The 17,511-nt window shown below is 41.0% G+C and overlaps 1 protein-coding gene across 2 annotated transcripts; it reads left to right on the top strand.

Moving 5' to 3' along the window:
- Positions 1-999: 999 nt before the first annotated feature.
- Positions 1,000-15,539, top strand: ssrp1a (structure specific recognition protein 1a). 2 transcript variants are annotated; one of them, XM_022189583.2, is made up of 18 exons: positions 1,000-1,114; positions 1,909-1,978; positions 4,194-4,379; positions 7,114-7,219; positions 7,465-7,658; positions 7,766-7,866; positions 8,115-8,244; positions 8,425-8,528; positions 8,801-8,929; positions 9,030-9,251; positions 10,061-10,133; positions 11,645-11,777; positions 11,867-11,912; positions 12,055-12,187; positions 12,366-12,533; positions 12,985-13,082; positions 13,173-13,347; positions 14,998-15,539. In XM_022189583.2, the coding sequence occupies exons 2-18, from the start codon at positions 1,925-1,927 to the stop codon at positions 15,064-15,066; spliced, it is 2,121 nt and encodes a 706-aa protein (XP_022045275.1). In that variant the 5' UTR covers positions 1,000-1,114; positions 1,909-1,924; the 3' UTR covers positions 15,067-15,539. The 2 variants fall into 2 exon arrangements, with proteins under 2 accessions (XP_022045275.1, XP_051810702.1); XM_051954742.1 differs by having other exon boundaries at positions 1,001-1,114; positions 15,001-15,539.
- Positions 15,540-17,511: the final 1,972 nt, after the last annotated feature.

The following is a 17,511-nucleotide window of genomic DNA, read 5'->3' as shown; positions in this document are numbered from 1 at the left end:
AGTTTTTATTGACACTGAGATTACGCTGATCTTCTTCTCTCACCTCCAGCTGTCACTTTGCACACCTACGGCACCGTGGAGCGCCCGTTTGTGCGCATGTACGTGCTGAGAGATTCGGGTAAAAAGGCAAAAAGCATCATTGCTGGTTCTCTATTTGTTCTGGGCCCAAGTAAAATCTTAAAAATAGAGAAGAAGAAAAAAGAAACTGGGCCTCTTGGTGAAATCCCTCCATAATCGCTCAAATATCCCAAATCCCTCATCCCGAACGGTTTATATAGTTGAATAAAGTGGCTTAGTTATGCGGACTGACAGTGCATCCTCAAGGCTGGATTAAACTGGGGGCCCTGGACTGCAGGGGCCCCACAAGAGCTCCACTGCTCAACTGGATGTGCCGATGTAACAGAAAACATGTTTGGGCTCATGACAGGATAAAGGACTTTAATTGGTGCTGACTTAAGGCCTATAGTCCGCGTTTTGAATTTATTTATCTCAATTTAGTTTTTTGATTTTGTTGTATTTTCATGCGTTTAGTCAAATTAATAAACTATTAGCGCATTTTAACTGGTTAATGTCCGCATTAGTTTTATTTGATCGAGGGCCCTCCTACAACTCTGCTCGGTGTCATGCAATTTTACATTTTAAATAAGAATTTATACTGAGATTTAAGATGTAATATCAGCATCCAACGCTCACTTGTAAACTATCTGAGATATAGTTCTCCAGTTTTGTTGCACTCCGTGTTTAATAAGGCTTTTCATTACAGTTTGACATTAGTATGTGAGGTACATTTTACCAGTTTCATTGGCTGTGTTGTGCGCCACCCAGTGGTCATCAGGGGTCACTGCAATCCGCTCTGCTCCGCGCAGACTCAGTAACAACATCCGTCTGTTTCTAAAGAGGACTCGTTAAGAGCGAGTAATAGTTCAAAATATACACAGACAGTTCCTTCTAAAACACTATATACTGTGTGTACTTTCCGCTGAAGGCTTTCATGATTAAAAATTCTTTGCCAACCCGGAAGTAAATATGAACCTCATCTGGTTTTTCCTGTGACGTAGCGCTAGCTCCCGATGCTACACGCGGGAAACAGGCGAAGCTGCTCCACATAGTCATAGTAAGACGTGAAGTTTTCAAATTGTGTTTTCTCGTGTGTTTAGAAGCTAATTTGGGGCTGTTTATACACAAAGATGGGATATATGTTGCATACGTGCTTCGTTTTGAGCAATGCAGTTTGCTAAATTAACTCAAAACATCAGTTGATTTCTTTACACCGGCCTAGTTCTAACAGAGCGCTCGATTTAATGCACGGCGAGTCTGTACGGGGCGGTGCTATCGAGCATCTCGTCCTCATCTAACACCGTGCTACATTGTACTATAAAAGAAGCGCCCACTGGCCACTTGAAGTTAGCCTAGCTATTGTTAATGGCGTAGCATGGATGTAGGTTATCTTTTGTGCTGCTGAGCTGTGAGACTCAACGAACAGATTAATATCCGAAGAAAATAACGGTTTAAATGTTCTCTAAACTGTGTTGTTTACAGTTTATTGCTAACCGCCAGTAACGTTAGCTGTAAGCTAGCTCGTAACTTTACCCAGCGCTTTAATCTGAGTCTGAAATATCGAATATCAAACAGAAAAACTAAAGTTGACATAAAATACGTAGAATACTACTTATAGAGTGGGTTTATGGTTCTTTGCAGTCCATTATTTGACTCATTGTGGCTCAGACACTGCCATTTCTGATCATGTTTTCACCAATCAGACATGGCAGTGAAAATGAGCGTTTTTAGGAAATGCAAACTTCATGCTCCAAACTGAAAACAGACATGAAAACCCTCTGATACTTATCATGCTTGCTTTAAGCCCTGTGGGTGTCTTCTTGTATCTAATGAAGTTTCCTCTCCCTGCAGAGCATCAGTAGCCGAAATGGGAGACACGCTGGAGTTCAACGAGATCTACCAGGAAGTTAAAGGCTCCTGGGTCAGTATCTTCATCAACACCTCTGCTCTCTAAGCTGATGTGTAGAGAGGAACCTGTGTGTGATGTCCAGATACTTAAAATGACTCACTATTTTATATGAAACAGAAATATAAATATGGCACGAAATATGTTTTATAAGATTTTATGCATTCTTTTTATCTTACTATGGAAATCATAAAACTACAGTGTGCAGACTGTATTGATACTCATAATAAGAAGGTTGAGATTGGGGTCATAGATCAGAAATTACATGTCAGTAATGAGTCGCACATCTGAGACACATGAGTTAATGAGATGTACTTGTGAAATGTTATCCCACGCTTCCTGAAGGGTAATACTAGTGTACTTTTTGTGGGACAGGATCAAGTAATGTCACATTCATACTCATGTCAATCCAGAGCATCATGTAGCAGATTGTAGGTGTGGATGGCCTGACTATGACCCTAACTACCACGTCGTCATCCAGCATGCCAACAGCTCATTCTTGTCCCTTTCTTGCTATTTGTGTCATTGTGTCATTTGATTAAAGCTCACTTTTAAGGTGGATTTCAGGGTCACTGACTGGTCAAAGCAGTGTCATTGAGCTGGTCATGCTATGTCATGATTTTCATTTAAAGCCACACCTGATCTTTGGTGTGCAATTGGAAGTCAGGATAGAAGACAATTTGTATGCTGTCTTTAGATTTTTATTCTGTATCTTCTATTATGAAGTGTATGTTTAATCAAGGAGTGTGATTCATTGTATGTGTAACTGTACAATAATATAGACAGGTCTTCAACGAGAAGCCTCCTGTGTATTTACATAGACACATGCAAAGAAATTGCTAAGGTTTAAAAACATAATTGATCATTCCAGGAGTTTTGGTGATAGTTTGCTGACTGGTTCTATCATCTATGTCTTACTTCCATCTAGTCCAGAACCTTTTAGTCTACCTGTTACCCATTTTTAGACGATTCAGTTACTGATTTAATGTTTTTTTATTTTGCATCTCTGGACATTTATAGTTGTTTTGGAGATAAAAATGTGTAATACTGTTTTAATTTAAACTGGACTACGTCTAGCTTTCCATCCATCCATTCTCTATACACCGCTTTATCCTCACTAGGGTCGCGGGGGGTGCTGGAGCCTATCCCAGCTGACTCGGGCAAAGGCAGGGGACACCCTGAACAGGTCACCAATCTGTCACAGGGCTACATATACAGACAAACAATCACACACACATTCACACCTAGGGGCAATCTAGAGTCACCAATTAACCTCAGCGTGTTTTTGGACTGTGGGAGGAAGCCAGAGTGCCCGGAGAAAACCCACACATGCACAGGGAGAACATGCAAACTCCGTGCAGAAAGATCCCAGGCCCACCCTGGGATTTGAACCGGGGATCTTCTTTCTGCAAGGCAAAAGTGCTAGCCATTTCTCCACTGTGCAGCCCCTACTTCTAGCTTTCACAAAGCTATGTCACTGATAATTGGCAAATCAAATTATTATATCACCACAGAATTCAGCTCTGAATTTCAGCTACTTACAGCTGTTTGTGTGATACATAAATTATGTAATTTAACAAAAAAAGTGAATAAATGGGAATAATAATGGTCTGTATTTAGCCAGTGATATCCAGGACTATATGAGAGCAGCAACATTAAGTGGAGCATCTCAACAGTGATAATAACAAGTGATTATTCACAACAAGTTTCCTAATTTGTGGTTCTACAGACATGTTTGTGGCTCAATATTAAATTGTGTTTATCAGCTGTGGGGCAAAATCGATTTTGCATTGTAAAAAAGCAATGATAATTATTATACAAAATCATTATGAGGATATAGGAAGAACTAAAACAAGAGGAAAAACTAAAAGAGAAATTAACAAATGTTTTCTTTATTATCAATTAATCTGCATATTTTTTAAGGTCGTAAATAGAATATGAGAAACAAGCTGATTATGATAGTGACATAGCATGTTTTGTGTTGCCAACAGTCTGAACTGAAAGATAAGTTTATTACTGCAGATGACAAACCAGATGTGCTCACAGTTGAGAAATTTGAACCTGTGATACTTTTTTTTCACACTTTGCCAGAAAAATTGACTTAAGAAATTATCAGAAAGAAGTAAATTACTTTTTTCCAGGTGACTAATTATTTATCGGGCTTCTCTCTTTACATCCCAGTGTTCTGACACAGCTCTTTTGTCTTTATTTCTTCCTTTTGTCGCTGCAGAATGATGGGCGGCTGCGTTTCAGCAAGCAAAATGTGGTTTACAAGAGCAGCAAGACGGGGAAGGTGGACAGCATCCCAGCTGGCGAGCTCAACATGGCCCAGTGGAGACGAGTGTGCTTAGGTCACGGCATCAAACTCGGCACCAGCACCGGACACATCTACAAATATGACGGCTTCAGGGACACGGTGAGTTCTAGAGACACATGGCATGCATACAGGCCTCGTTGTAGATTTTTGCGTGCGCGCAATTAAGCTTTGGTTTTACAGTTTTCGAGGTTCAGTTGGCTGATCAGGCTCCTAAGATTCTGTCCTCATTTTTCCGGACTCTAAGTCTTTCCTTTCCGTTTCTGGGAAATAATTGTTGCCTTACTCGGAGGATAACAAGGCAACAGTGGAATATTTCAGACTGACACACACACTGCTGGTTTGCTCAGCACTGTGTTTATGACGAGGGATGTAACACAAGCAAGGGGACCACCGATAAACAACTGCCATTCCCTGTCTGACATTTCCACAGGAAAAAACACTACCATCTTGCGAAATTGCCACCGCTTGAGTGTGCACGAGTGTGTGGGTTTCTATCAAAGGTATGTGAGTGAGTCGGCTCTTCTCCCCAAAGCTCCTAATGGGATTAATGAGGGAAACCAGCGCGAGCATGTGTGTTCCATAAACAGTGTAATCATCGGCTCATGTGAGTCAGTGTTTATATCAATCCACTGAAACAATTTGGCCCAGAAAACAGACAAGAAAAAAAATTTGTGGTCATGTTTGTTTTTTATCACCCTGTTTTTTCCCCTTTTCCCTGCTGCTCTGAGTGTATGGGGAATGTCAGCACGCAAGTACAGTACCGGGATGGAGGAGAGGGTATAACAGGGTGTGTTTAGTTGTCTCCTGGGGTTAATCAGCGTATTTTCTAGGGGAGATGGATCCTCTCATCCTGGAGCGCAGGCCGTGATGTCATTGTTTATTATCCCACAGTTAGTGTCGGTAATCGAGAATTGGCTGGAGGTTTAACTGCTGGCGTGCAGAGCGGACACTTTGATTCATCTGTCCCTGTGAAGTGTCCTTGAGCAAAACACTGAATCTCTGCCAGAGTCTGTTACATAGCTGACCTGTAATTGTCATCAGGAGGTGCAGAGGCATGTACGTCAGTTGTATCAATGTCACATAAATGTTTAGACTGCAGTAAGTGCAAAACATCGTTGCTGTCATTGCCAGTGTCTTGTTGAATGTGTGCAGCAACCTATTGCGGTCGTGTTTTGCTGTTAAGGCCAGCTTTGTGAGCCTCAGAACTGTTGAGGCTTCAGCTAACAAGCTGTCAAGTTCCACAGTCTTAAAATGAATGTAAAGCTGATTAGCCAGGTGCCAGAACATTAACTGACTCGTTTGATTGTCGTTTGAAACACAGCTCTTGAAAAAAATTTATTCGGCTATGACATCTTAAATGTGACTATTTTGTGTTTTTGTCAGTTTTCTATAACTGAAAGTGTGTTTTTCAAACAAAACAAGACAACACCCTGGACTGTAGAGTGATTTTAATGAGCATGTTGTGTAGTTTTGAGATTTTATAGCAATCGAAGGGGGATTTCATTGGGAAAATAATTGTTGGATTAACAGACGATTATAATTGTTTTGGTTGCAGTCTTAATTGAAAGCACACTTAGGCAGGAATTTCTCTTTCTTTTGAAAAACACTCTACTTTGAGTAGTTGTGTGGAATTCTCTGTTTGATCAGCGTTCTGGTTCCAGATGAAGATTGTGTCCAGACTTTTAAGCACCAAAAGTTAAGCTTGGATTTATAGTCTTCCTCAATCCAATTTAAAGAGCAAATTATTTTTTATATGTTTTATGGAGGCAGAGCTCTTGTACAGCTGCAACTGACGAAAATGGGTTTGTTAGAAATATTCAGTTCTTTCATATTAAGTACAATGACACGTTGTGTTGTAGATTTAGTACCAATGATACTGACGCGAATAAGGACACGCCTTCAAATGATACTTAGGAATATTTGACCAAAGTATTGAGGTGATAAAATTAGTGTTTCATGTTGATGGAGAACAGGTTTGAAAATTTTACTGGTCAGTCAGGGTGGTCATGTTGAATAAGTGTGTGTGTCTGTGATGGTGGTTGTGTGTTTATTGTGATTAAATGAGCTGCGCAACAACAAATCTGCCAAACTCTAACGAGGAGTTGGGAACTGCACAAACTCTTGATTTTACGCATTTACACATCTGCTGACACATGCTCTCCTATCTAAACAATGCCTTAATCCTGGTCAACAAACATACTGATGAACTCGAGTGCGCACACACACACACACACACACACACACTTGAACACACTGATTCTCTGGGCTCTAATTAGCTGTAATAACCTTATAGACAGGCAGATATCCAGGTGCGTAAATTTGGTTTCCCACAGAGTCTCGCTCTACCCAGCACACACTCGCACACCACAATCACTTCCACATGTGTTGTATTACAGGGACTGTGTGTGTCTGTGTGTGTGTGTGTGTGATTGACCATGTGTTTGTCGCTGTGTGTGTGAGTCCTCTCCAGTTGTAAGTGGGCCTGCAGGATAAATAAACAGGCTGATTGTCAGTGGTGGTGTGGAGGAGGTGGAGGACAGAGCAGGCGGATGGATTACATTCACCTCCTGTGTTCCCAGGAGGCCCAGGCGGCCGGGCGTTGTTACAATTGCATTGTGATTAATTATCCTCCATCCCTCCTCCGTCTTTTTAGGTGTTGTTTTTATAAGCTTTGACCCATGCGGAGCCAGTGCTTTTACTACCTGCTAACTTTGAGCTTTTCTCTCCCTGTTTGTTTTCATCGCTTCCTCTCCTGTCAACCTCTTTTTCTGTTTTACCTCTCGTCTCCTCGCTTCTTTTTCCCTCCCCCCTCACTGCTGCCTTCACCCACCAGGACTTTGAGAAGATTTCTGAGTTTTTCAAGGCGAACTACAAGGTGGAGCTGACAGAAAAGGACATGTGTGTGAAGGGCTGGAACTGGGGAACAGCCAAGTTCTCAGGTAAGAATGCACCAAAATCTCCTCAGTAATTTGTCATTGCAAGAATATTACTGTTACAGTGTGATTCTCATATACAATATCATCAGTCAGCTTGTTGGCGATGATTGAAAATGTTTTGTTTTTTTCCACCAAAATGACTTAAACATATCAGATCTGTAGGACAATGATGCCATTTGACACTTGGCCTGGTTGTATAATAATAGCAATGACTTTAAGGTCCCCACTGTTTTCTCTTTATATCGCAGGTCCGCTGCTATCGTTCGACGTCAATGACAGCTCTGCGTTTGAGATCCCGCTGTCCAACGTGTCACAGTGCGCCACGGGGAAGAACGAAGTCACTCTGGAGTTTCACCAGAATGACGACACAGAGGTCTCCCTCATGGAGGTCCGGTTCTACGTCCCACCCAGCCAGGCTGATGAACGGCAAGACCCTGTGGAGGTGAGGAAGGATGTTCTACTTGCATGCTTTCCCCTCAATAAAGCACCTTTGTTGTTTAAAATAAATGTATGTTGGTAATAGTTGTAACAGTCTGTGTTTTCCTTCAGGCTTTTGCCCAGAATGTGTTGTCTAAGGCTGATGTGATCCAGGCGACAGGAGACGCTGTGTGTATCTTCAAAGAGCTGCAGTGTCTTACACCTAGAGGAAGGTAAAGGATTGACACAAAAATACAATCACTCAAATAATTACTCATTCAGGTTTTCCCATATAATTGAAAACTACCCCTGAAGTGACAATAAGTCACCACTTTGTGGATTCATTTATCTATGCACGGATTTTGTCATGGGACGCAACACTGGCAGTTAGATGACAGTGTTTGAGGTCAGTTTGCTCAAAGAATTGCCTCAGTAAAATAATAAATATAGTATTCTCTTCTTTCTGTTTTCTTTTTTTAAGATATGACATTCGCATCTACCCAACGTTCCTTCACCTGCACGGTAAGACTTTTGACTACAAGATTCCCTACACCACCGTCCTCCGTCTCTTCCTGCTGCCACACAAAGATCAGAGGCAGATGTTCTTTGTGGTAAGTACACTTTTTTCTCTTTTGTGTCCCACAGTTATTTATGTGTGTGTGTAAATTTAACTTGTTCGAGTGGAAATTTTTATTTAAAGTTTATTCCCTTAATTTGCAGATTCCCTTACAGCTTCTCTCATCCCGTGTCTTTCTGTCTGTGTGTTTGTTGTTTTCTTATCGTCTTCATAGATCAGTCTGGATCCTCCCATCAAGCAGGGTCAGACACGTTATCACTTTCTCATCCTGCTCTTCTCCAAGGAAGAGGATATCAACCTCACTCTTAACATGAGCGAGTAAGTATGTGACAGAAAGGTGTGCTGTGTTTTTTTGTTTTTTTTTTTGGGCTGTGTGTCGCCTGTCGTCATCTCAAACTATATTCAGTGTCAAACGTTTTAAGGTTGCACAGCTTGTGTCCACTAGAGGGAACCAAAGGTTTAGAGGAGTAATTTTCATATGTTTATGGTTGCGTCAGTGACAATTTCTGGTCTTTGCATTGCTGCTTACAAATCCCAGACAACTGTTACTTTTAAGATTATAAACCTGTTGTTTCTTCTGTGTGTAACAGGGAGGATGTGGAGCGTCGTTTTGAGGGTAAACTAAGTAAGAATATGTCTGGATCTCTCTATGAGATGGTCAGCAGAGTGATGAAGGCCCTGGTCAACCGCAAGATCACTGTACCTGGAAACTTTCAAGGGTAGGCATCTCACACACACATTTATACATATTCTTTGCACAATTAAGAGCATCCGATAAAACCTGCCTCTCTCTTTGTCCTTCCATCTCCTCCTCCTCAGCCACTCTGGGGCTCAGTGCATCACTTGCTCCTACAAGGCATCTTCAGGCCTCCTCTATCCCCTGGAAAGAGGCTTCATCTACGTCCACAAGCCTCCTGTTCACCTTCGCTTTGAGGAGATTTCCTGTGTCAACTTCGCCAGAGGCACCACCACGACACGTTCCTTTGACTTTGAGATTGAAACCAAGCAGGGAAATCAGTACACTTTCAGCAGCATTGAGAGGTGGGGCCACTGCACACAGAAACTGTAATAATTAAAATCAATAAACACTTTTTCTTACACAAAAGTAGCCTAGAGATGAGCATCAACCTGGTTTTGATCACATTTATGATGCAATATTTCGACAACAGCTTAGTTACTTTAGCAGATGAGAATGAATCTGCTTTGGTTTCTGGCTGCTTGCTTTTAACACTTTACTGATTTGGCTCATCACCAGTATTGTAACATAACACCAGCAAGCACTAATAGTTGTCCTCTGCAGTAGAGTTGTGAGGCTTTTACTTTCCTTTCATGTTTTACTACCTGCTGTGAAACTAAAGCTCGGGGTGCGGTGTGATCAGAAACCCTGGATAAGTTGTTTGCATGCGATGTTTCATGAATTCCTGCTGTTATTGGAGTAAGTTTCAGTTTCTGAAGCCTGAATATTTTCCTTGCTCCAGAAATGATTATCAGGATGCTAGTTTGGCTCTATCTCTGTTATTTCTTTCAGAAATTCTATGCTATACACCCAGGCTTAAATACCAAAATGTCCTCAACTAACACAAATCACATATTAAGATTAGTATGTAGAAAAGATCCTTTTTGGGGAAAAAAAACACCTAAAGAGTATGCACATCAGCGCTTTTGATGTAAAAAAAAAAAAATCAGTTTTCTCCCCAAGTAAAAACATCACTGTTGGACGTCCTTCATCCAGGCAGTTGAAGTCATTACTTGTGATGTAGATTTTAGCTAATTTTATGAAACCAAGAACTTGTGCAGTGATTTTCAACCCAAAATAAATAACTGCTCTTTTCCATCTCTTTCCATTTTAGAGAGGAGTATGGCAAACTGTTTGACTTTGTTAATGCCAAGAAGCTCAACATCAAGAACAGAGGGTTCAAAGAGGTAAACGCTGACATTTAAACACCTTCTTGTAGTTCGTTAAGCAAAGATATTACAGACGTTTTGCCAGACTTCCATCCCAGATATTGATGCTTGTTGCCCTTCTCCTGTGTGTCTGTCCTTGTACCCCTGTAGAAGAAGGTGGGTATAGTCACATGTGGATTAGGCACCCGATTTTGTTGGTGTGGAGTGATTTCAGCTTGCATGGCGTGCTGCTGATGTGTGTTTCTGTCATGAGGATTGTGTCCAATGATGCTGATTTGATTGATATTACCGATGCGACTGGTGATGAACAGGATTAATATTAAGTGATTTGGGACTAATCATGGGACATGGGCGGGGGTGGGTGGGAGGTGAGAGGTGAAGGACTGTGTGTGACTGATAACTCTGTGTGGGTTTGTTTGCATCATGCTGACCAATGTGTGGCCTGGGGGGCTTTTGGTGTGCTTTAACACTTGACACAGTTATCAGGACCACTACCTCACACAGGCAGTGCTGATTGAATTTCCCATAATGATCTGTTGACATGTACAAGCTCCTGGTACGTCTGAAAACGCAGCAAAAGACCAACTCAGTCTTGCTGCTAACCAGAGTATCTGTTGCTCGGTGATGGGGTCAGAGGAGAAGGTCAATGAAAATGAATGGACCTGCTCTCCATTTCCTGTTGGTGTTTTAATAACGGCCTCTCTGACATGGCATTTGTCCGTTCACGGACAGATACTGATGCATGGAGATGGGAAAAACCTTCTGGTGGGAGAAGAAAATAGTTTGACTTTGGTCTTCAAGATGACATTACAGCAAAGTTAGCCTCAAGCCACAAAGTCCACCAGTATTTAGATTATACCAAAAAAAAAAAAAAACAGGCCAGTTCATGTGTAAGCCTCCACAGAACACATCAGGAAGTCCTTATTTCTCCTGAAATCCTGTGCTGTGTCCACAAACTGTGCTCGACACACCTCAGAAATGATTAAATTCACACAAAATGGCTAAATCCCTGTGCTTTTCTGTTTGATATGAGGCGGAATTCAACCGTCTGCGTCACAGACCGGCACGTACCTAATGTAGTATGATTCTAACTGCATGTGTGTCCACTCTGTTTTCTGAGTCCGCAGTGGTTTGCACACATAGATGTGGAAAGCATGAACTGGCCCTAAGAACACAGAGTGCAGAATCTCCCAATGAAACTAGAGATTCATGAAACCCAAACTGTAATAAATTTACCTAACCTCACAGCAAAGTTAGCTAATTGAAGGCCTAAAATGCCTTGAATCATTCAGTGTTTTTCAACACCAAAGCAGAAGTTAGAGGAAAGTGAAAGAAATGTAAATGATTAAAAATACATGAATGTTTTTACATTTGAGAAATGGGTTTCCTATCTTTACTATCCTGATTATGGTTTCTGCTCCTTCAAATCAACCTGAGTGTGGCTAAGACATAAATTCCTCTGTGGGGTGCTGCATTGTGGGGAGTATTGTTGTGCGGTGGTTTTTGTTGACCGTGCAGTGTGTTTTCAGGGCATGAAGGGTAAGATTGACGAGTACAGCGACTCAGACGATGACCAGCATGATGCCTACCTGGAGAGGATGAAGGCTGAGGGCAAGATCAGAGAGGAGGGCAACGACAGCGATGATTCGGACGGCGGAAGTGGTGAGTAACAGTCCCAGTATGACAGAGGAAGGAGTACATTAGGAGGATCAGTAGGTTTGATTGTTGACTTTCTTGTCTTTACTCTTCAGATGAGTCGTTCAACCCTGGAGAGGAAGATGATGACATTGCAGAGGAGTAAGTGACCTTTTCTGGACATTTGTAGAATTTGAGATAAAAGCACAAACTTGTGTTTTCACCAGATTATTTACCACTCTGTCTCCTTTCATCCAGCTGACATCACCATGCGTATTTCCTCTTCTGTTTCTTCACCAATCAGGTACGACAGCAATGCTTCAGCAAGCGACAGCAGCGACGACGGCGACGAAAGTGAAGATGAGAGTGCGAAGAAGAAAAAGGTCAAAAAAACCAAAGTGGTGAAGGAGAAAAAAGAAAGGAAGCCACGCAAAGAGGTGAGAGAGAAAACAACAAATACTTTGGCATGAGGATTGAAATAAGACAAGATGCAGGTGGAAAATGTCTCTTTTTTTTTTCAGCCGCTAGCATCACAAACAGACGTACATGATAATATAAGCCTGTATAATTGCTTGCATTTACTTACCACAGCCTTCTTTTTTTCTGTCTGAGTAGAAGAAGCAGAAGGATAGCGGTGGCCCCAAGAGGCCGATGAGTGCCTACATGCTTTGGCTCAACTCCAGCCGCGAGCGAATCAAGTCAGAGAACCCCGGCATCTCTATCACAGAGATCTCTAAGAAGGCCGGAGAGATGTGGAGACAACTGGGCAAAGACGAGAAGGAGGTGAACGAGAGCAAAGAGAGAGAATCTACTTCAGTTTTACCCTTCTGTTGTCACAGCCCTACATTCTTAAGTGGCTGTTAGCAATATTTTTATAATTGCACTGCATCAGAAAACATTGAATCACGTGACAGTGATAAGAGTGTCCGTTTCTAGTGATGAAGCAGCAGAATTACCACCTAAATCTGCAACAAGTCTGTTAGAGATTAGAAAGTGATGCATAGAGCAGACGGTCTGGTTCAAACTTTATGTGTAATAACTGATCCAGGTGTAATTAGTTTTAAAAATTCACAATATAATTTGAAAAGATGAACATGTCAACAAACCGTAACTAGAATTTGTCTTGTGTGGAGCAGTGTTTTAGAAACCCCAGACAAATCAGTGACGTTTGCCGTCTTTATCCATATGTTTATTTCCGATTTATTCACCCTTTAACTCTCCTGCTGTCCTTTAGGAGTGGGAAACAAAAGCGGGCGAGGCGAAGAGGCAGTATGACAAAGCAAAGAAAGAGTACAAAGAGAGCGGCGGAGGATCAACTTCCAGTTCCAAAAAGTGAGATATGCAGCACACAAACTCATGTCTTTCGTTAGTTTTTAACAAGCCCGTCTTAAATGTGCATTTTTTTCCCTCACCCCCCACTAGAGAGAGTAAGAAATCCGGAGGCAAAAAGGACGAGAAGAAGAGGAAGTCTGCCGGGGGAGACAAGGACAGGGAACGAGGAGGAGGCAACGACAGCTTCAAGAGCAAAGAATTCATCGAGACCAGCGAGGAGAGCTCATCAGATTCTGACCACAAGAGCAAATCCAAGAGGAAGAAGGTAAAAGCAGTAATGATGAATGTCATCAGACAGACTGACCATGAACAGCCTGATAATGGCTCCTACTGCAGTCGTTATTAGATCGTTCATGGTCTGTGATTCTTCCTTCTGTTTACTGCAAAATTCCGACACCACAAAAAGCAGAGATTCTACTGAGTGACGTCATTGACGCAAAGTAGTTTGTTTTTTTTTAGTTGCTCTTGCTTGGACAGTGTGACTAAACAGCTGCAATACGATGCTGATGTTCTAAACAAATGTCAGTATTAAGTTGAAGCCGTAAACAGTAAGATTTATTGTGGGTAAACAGCTGAGGGCTTATGTAATTTGTGCCCAAATAGGTATCTGCTCAGTGAGACCTAAGCGTCTTCCTCTTGGATGTGTTTCATAGGGAATCTTGAGTGAGTTTTATTTGTTCATGATAGATTGAGTAGAGGCTTTTGGAATAATGTTAGTTTTGGTGAAACTGATTTGATCGAGGGACAGCTGCAAGGAAACAAAACGTGTAACCGAAACCGCCCACAGAATAAAGAGATGGAAAGTAAGAGCCAGAGAGGGAAAGAGAAAGTGAAACAGATGATGTCTGTGAGACACTCGGAGAGCATTAAGTATCTCCATTTTATGACTGTATGCAGCTATAACCACACCGATACGAGAGTTTATTTATACAGTACAATGATTTATGAAGTTGAACATCTGACAAATATATAAAGATATTATTACAAAAAGAAGCATTTTTGATAATGATCCATTTAAAATAAGTTATTTGTGATCAATTAGAAAAGAAAAAGTGAACTTGTGGAAAACCAGTGAAATGGAGACAGTTGATGTATTTGCATCTATAATCAGTTTACATCAGCCAGTATCAGTCTTTGATTTTAAACTCATTTTGAAACTTGCGTTTTCCAGTTTAGGTAGTTGCGAACAGCAGTAAGTCTGGGACATAAACAAGGAGTTGAACTGCAATGAAATGATGAAAATTGACCTTTGCTACACCTAGAAATGAGACTATATAGAATGTCATCATATGTAAATGAATGTAATGAGTGAGATGGAGGCAAAGAAGAACTTGACAACTTTAGTGTTTTACTAAACCCTCTGAACCTTAAAACCCACTGACAGGTTAAGAAAAATGCCACAATGATGCCATTTATTAGCCAGAAACTATAAAAACTATAAAATCATCTGTTTTTAATCTTTCTACCAGTCCTTGAACAAATAATCTGACGTGTTGTTCCAGCAGAAGGCTTAACCAAGTCTAAGCTTAAATCATAGTAACTCATCATTCTGTATGTCTCATTTAAAAACTCACCAAGAACAAAATGTCTTCCAAAGACATTCTTTTAAAGACTAGCATGTCTTAATTCTAAAATAAAAATCAGTTAAATTGGAGTTGTAAATACTAAAATATCTATAGTGTGAACTTGGAAAGATTTTGATTCAAAGTTTTCTCGATTTTTGTGAAATAAAGAAAAAATTTCAACTTCAGTTTTTATTCTGTTATAATTTATGGCTTTGTAAATGTCTCGTACTGATGTGCAGGACCTTTGTTGAAGTTAAAAATTATCGCACAGCTTTTGCAAACTGAAAATAACAACTACATGAAACCTCCGATTGCTTGTTCTTCTTTCTGATGCTCTTTTTTTTTTCAAGCAGGAATCAGAAGAAGAGGAGGAGGAAGCGGCGTCCACACCTGCCAGCTCAGAGGAAGAATCCGACTAAAGACACACGTTTACCGTTCGTACACACAAACCAAGGACCAAGCATTTTTACTCTCCATGTTGGTATCACACTGACAGACAAATCAACAGACTTGAGTTGCATTTTTCTTTTCTACATGTTTAGTTTTAAGAGCACAAACACAGCTTGTGAGTGACTCTGAAAACTCACGTCGTATGTGATATTTGAGCGGGATTTCTACTGGCAGTTCAGTGAAGTGGCAGTATACTGGTGTACCATTTGAATTCTTCAAGGGTTTTCCATCTAATCCATGGGAACGGTCCTTTTTAGTTAAATAGCACTGAGGTTTGTAGGAGTTTTTAGTTGGTAAATGTGGGTGGAGCAGATACGAAGCCATTTCGCTCCTTTTGTGTAGAGCATTTTAAAACGGCAACTGAGTGTTGTTGTTTTTTTTTGTTTGTTTTGCAATGTCATGTTTTCAGGCTAAAATAAATAAATCTGTTGTTTTCCGTAAATCCTCTCATTGTTATTTTTTAATGCCCTCTTGTGTCAGGCCTCTGAGTGATTTAGAAACCAGTAAATCCAGTGGTTGGGTTCCAGTCCCTGCTCCTCCTGTCCATGTGCTGGTGATTGCTGCGACTGGTGGAAAGCAACATAGTACATTTATTCAGGTACGGTCTTGAGTATAGTTGAGGTACTTGTACTTAAGTATTTCCATTACTTTACTCCATGCTTCCACTCCATTACATCTTAAAGGTAAACCTTGTACTTTGCACTCCACTGCATTTATTTAACAGCTTCAGCTGCTGCTGAGATGCAGATCTTTACAAGCACATAGAGTGGAGGCACAGTGGGGTTGCTGTCAGTCTTCTCTGCCTGATTTATTGATCCTTTATCTGAGGTTTGTGCAAGTTAGAATATGACCCCGACCACAGCCCTGCAGTATGAGCTGACAAATGTTGTGGTGCTACAGTAGCAGATGAAGATAGATTTGTAACTTTCCTGCCATCCCTGCACTTCTGTCAGTTTTGTTTCAGTTCCTACATAATGTTGTCTAAATTATATGCAGTGGTGGAAAAAGAATCCTGCCAGCCCATGCATTTGTGAAATATTGCATTAAGAATCACTCTTAGGTCTTCAAATGCAATTTCTTCTTTGTACAGTCACAGACAAAATACTAAATGAATCCTAAAAAATCCATTCAAAACTTAAAACTGATTGGTTCAAAGACAATACATAAGAAATTTTCAGTATTGGGTCATTTTGGTACCAGTGTTCTACTAATGAAGGTTGTGCTTTAAAAAAAAAAACCAAGCACAACCACGAAACCTGTTTCATGTCTATATAAAGTCAACACATTTGAAAGTTACTCTGAGACAAAAATGGCTACAGCAAGGGAACTAATGCAGGAAACACACCTGAAGATACAGATTCTCAGCCAGGAAGGGTACAGCTGCTACCAGATAGACAGGAAGTGCAGATGCAGTCCTTCAGCAGCTGGATTCACTCTGCAGAAATACAGATGAATCAACAGCTTGGAAGACAAACCCAGATCTGGGCATCCAAGGGTTTCATCAGCAAGAAATGACCTCATCCTGATCCGCATGTGCAGACAAAAAAAACACCAAACGACATCACAGGAGCTTCAGCAGCAGAGGTCAAACCAAACTGGTGTCCAGTGTTCCACCTGACTGTATGTGGCCGACTTTTAATTCTGTGGTCAGATGAGTCCAGTTTCCCGTTTCATCTTCCTCCTGCTAATGTGAGGGTACACAGAAGAAGAGGCAGAGCATTATCTCCAGCCTGTACAGTACCTACTGTCAAGCATGGTGGAGGCAGTATCATGGTTTGAGGACGCATGAGTGCTGCTGCTGTTGGTCATCTCACTGTCTGTGATGGCACATTGAACTCTGCTAAGTATTGTTCCATTCTCAAAACCCACATGCTTCCTTCTGTTTCGTCGAGGTCAAAACTGGATGTTTCTACCAGATATTGCCCCTTGAACACATCCAGGGTCAGTAGAACTTGGCTGCAGGAGCTCAGTATCCAGTTCTTAGAGTGGTCAGCTCAATCCACAGAATTGAGCCCCACTGAAAGTCTGTGGTGGATTATCAAAAAGTCTGTTTCAAAGTGTAAACCAAAGAATTAAAAGCAGTAATTCAAGAAGAATGAGACAAGATCACCCCTCAAAAGTGTAAAAGGCTTGTGGGGAACATGCCAGCCAGGATGGAGCTCTACTGCTGCTAATGGCAGGACTAAATATTAATTTGATGATGTGATGAATTTATTTTTTGTTCAGTTTTGAACACAGTCTCTGTTATTTGTTGACTTTGATGGCGACAATGTTGAGAACTGTCAAGAAGTTAGTTTTGTTAGTTTTTCTTGTAAAGAAAAAAACAAAAAATATCATTTGTTTGTGTCTGTCTAGTGCAGCCACACCTTTAAAACACAAAAAAAGATTTTTCCACAAATATTTCATGATGATAT

Source organism: Acanthochromis polyacanthus, chromosome 10 (genome assembly GCF_021347895.1).
Source record: "Acanthochromis polyacanthus isolate Apoly-LR-REF ecotype Palm Island chromosome 10, KAUST_Apoly_ChrSc, whole genome shotgun sequence".
In the NCBI taxonomy this organism is placed as follows: domain Eukaryota; kingdom Metazoa; phylum Chordata; class Actinopteri; family Pomacentridae; genus Acanthochromis; species Acanthochromis polyacanthus.
Note: the sequence above shows the minus strand (reverse complement) of the source record. Positions and strands in the feature narration are given on the sequence as shown.

What these genes read in the sequence shown, in the direction of transcription:
- ssrp1a (XM_022189583.2), top strand. Translation starts at nt 1,925, where the DNA reads ATGGGAGACACGCTGGAGTTCAACGAGATCTACCAGGAAGTTAAAGGC. An exon ending in ATGACGGCTTCAGGGACACG is followed by an intron (nt 4,380 to 7,113) that starts GTGAGTTCTAGA and finishes TTCACCCACCAG; the next exon opens with GACTTTGAGAAGATTTCTGA. An exon ending in GTACCTGGAAACTTTCAAGG is followed by an intron (nt 8,930 to 9,029) that starts GTAGGCATCTCA and finishes CCTCCTCCTCAG; the next exon opens with CCACTCTGGGGCTCAGTGCA.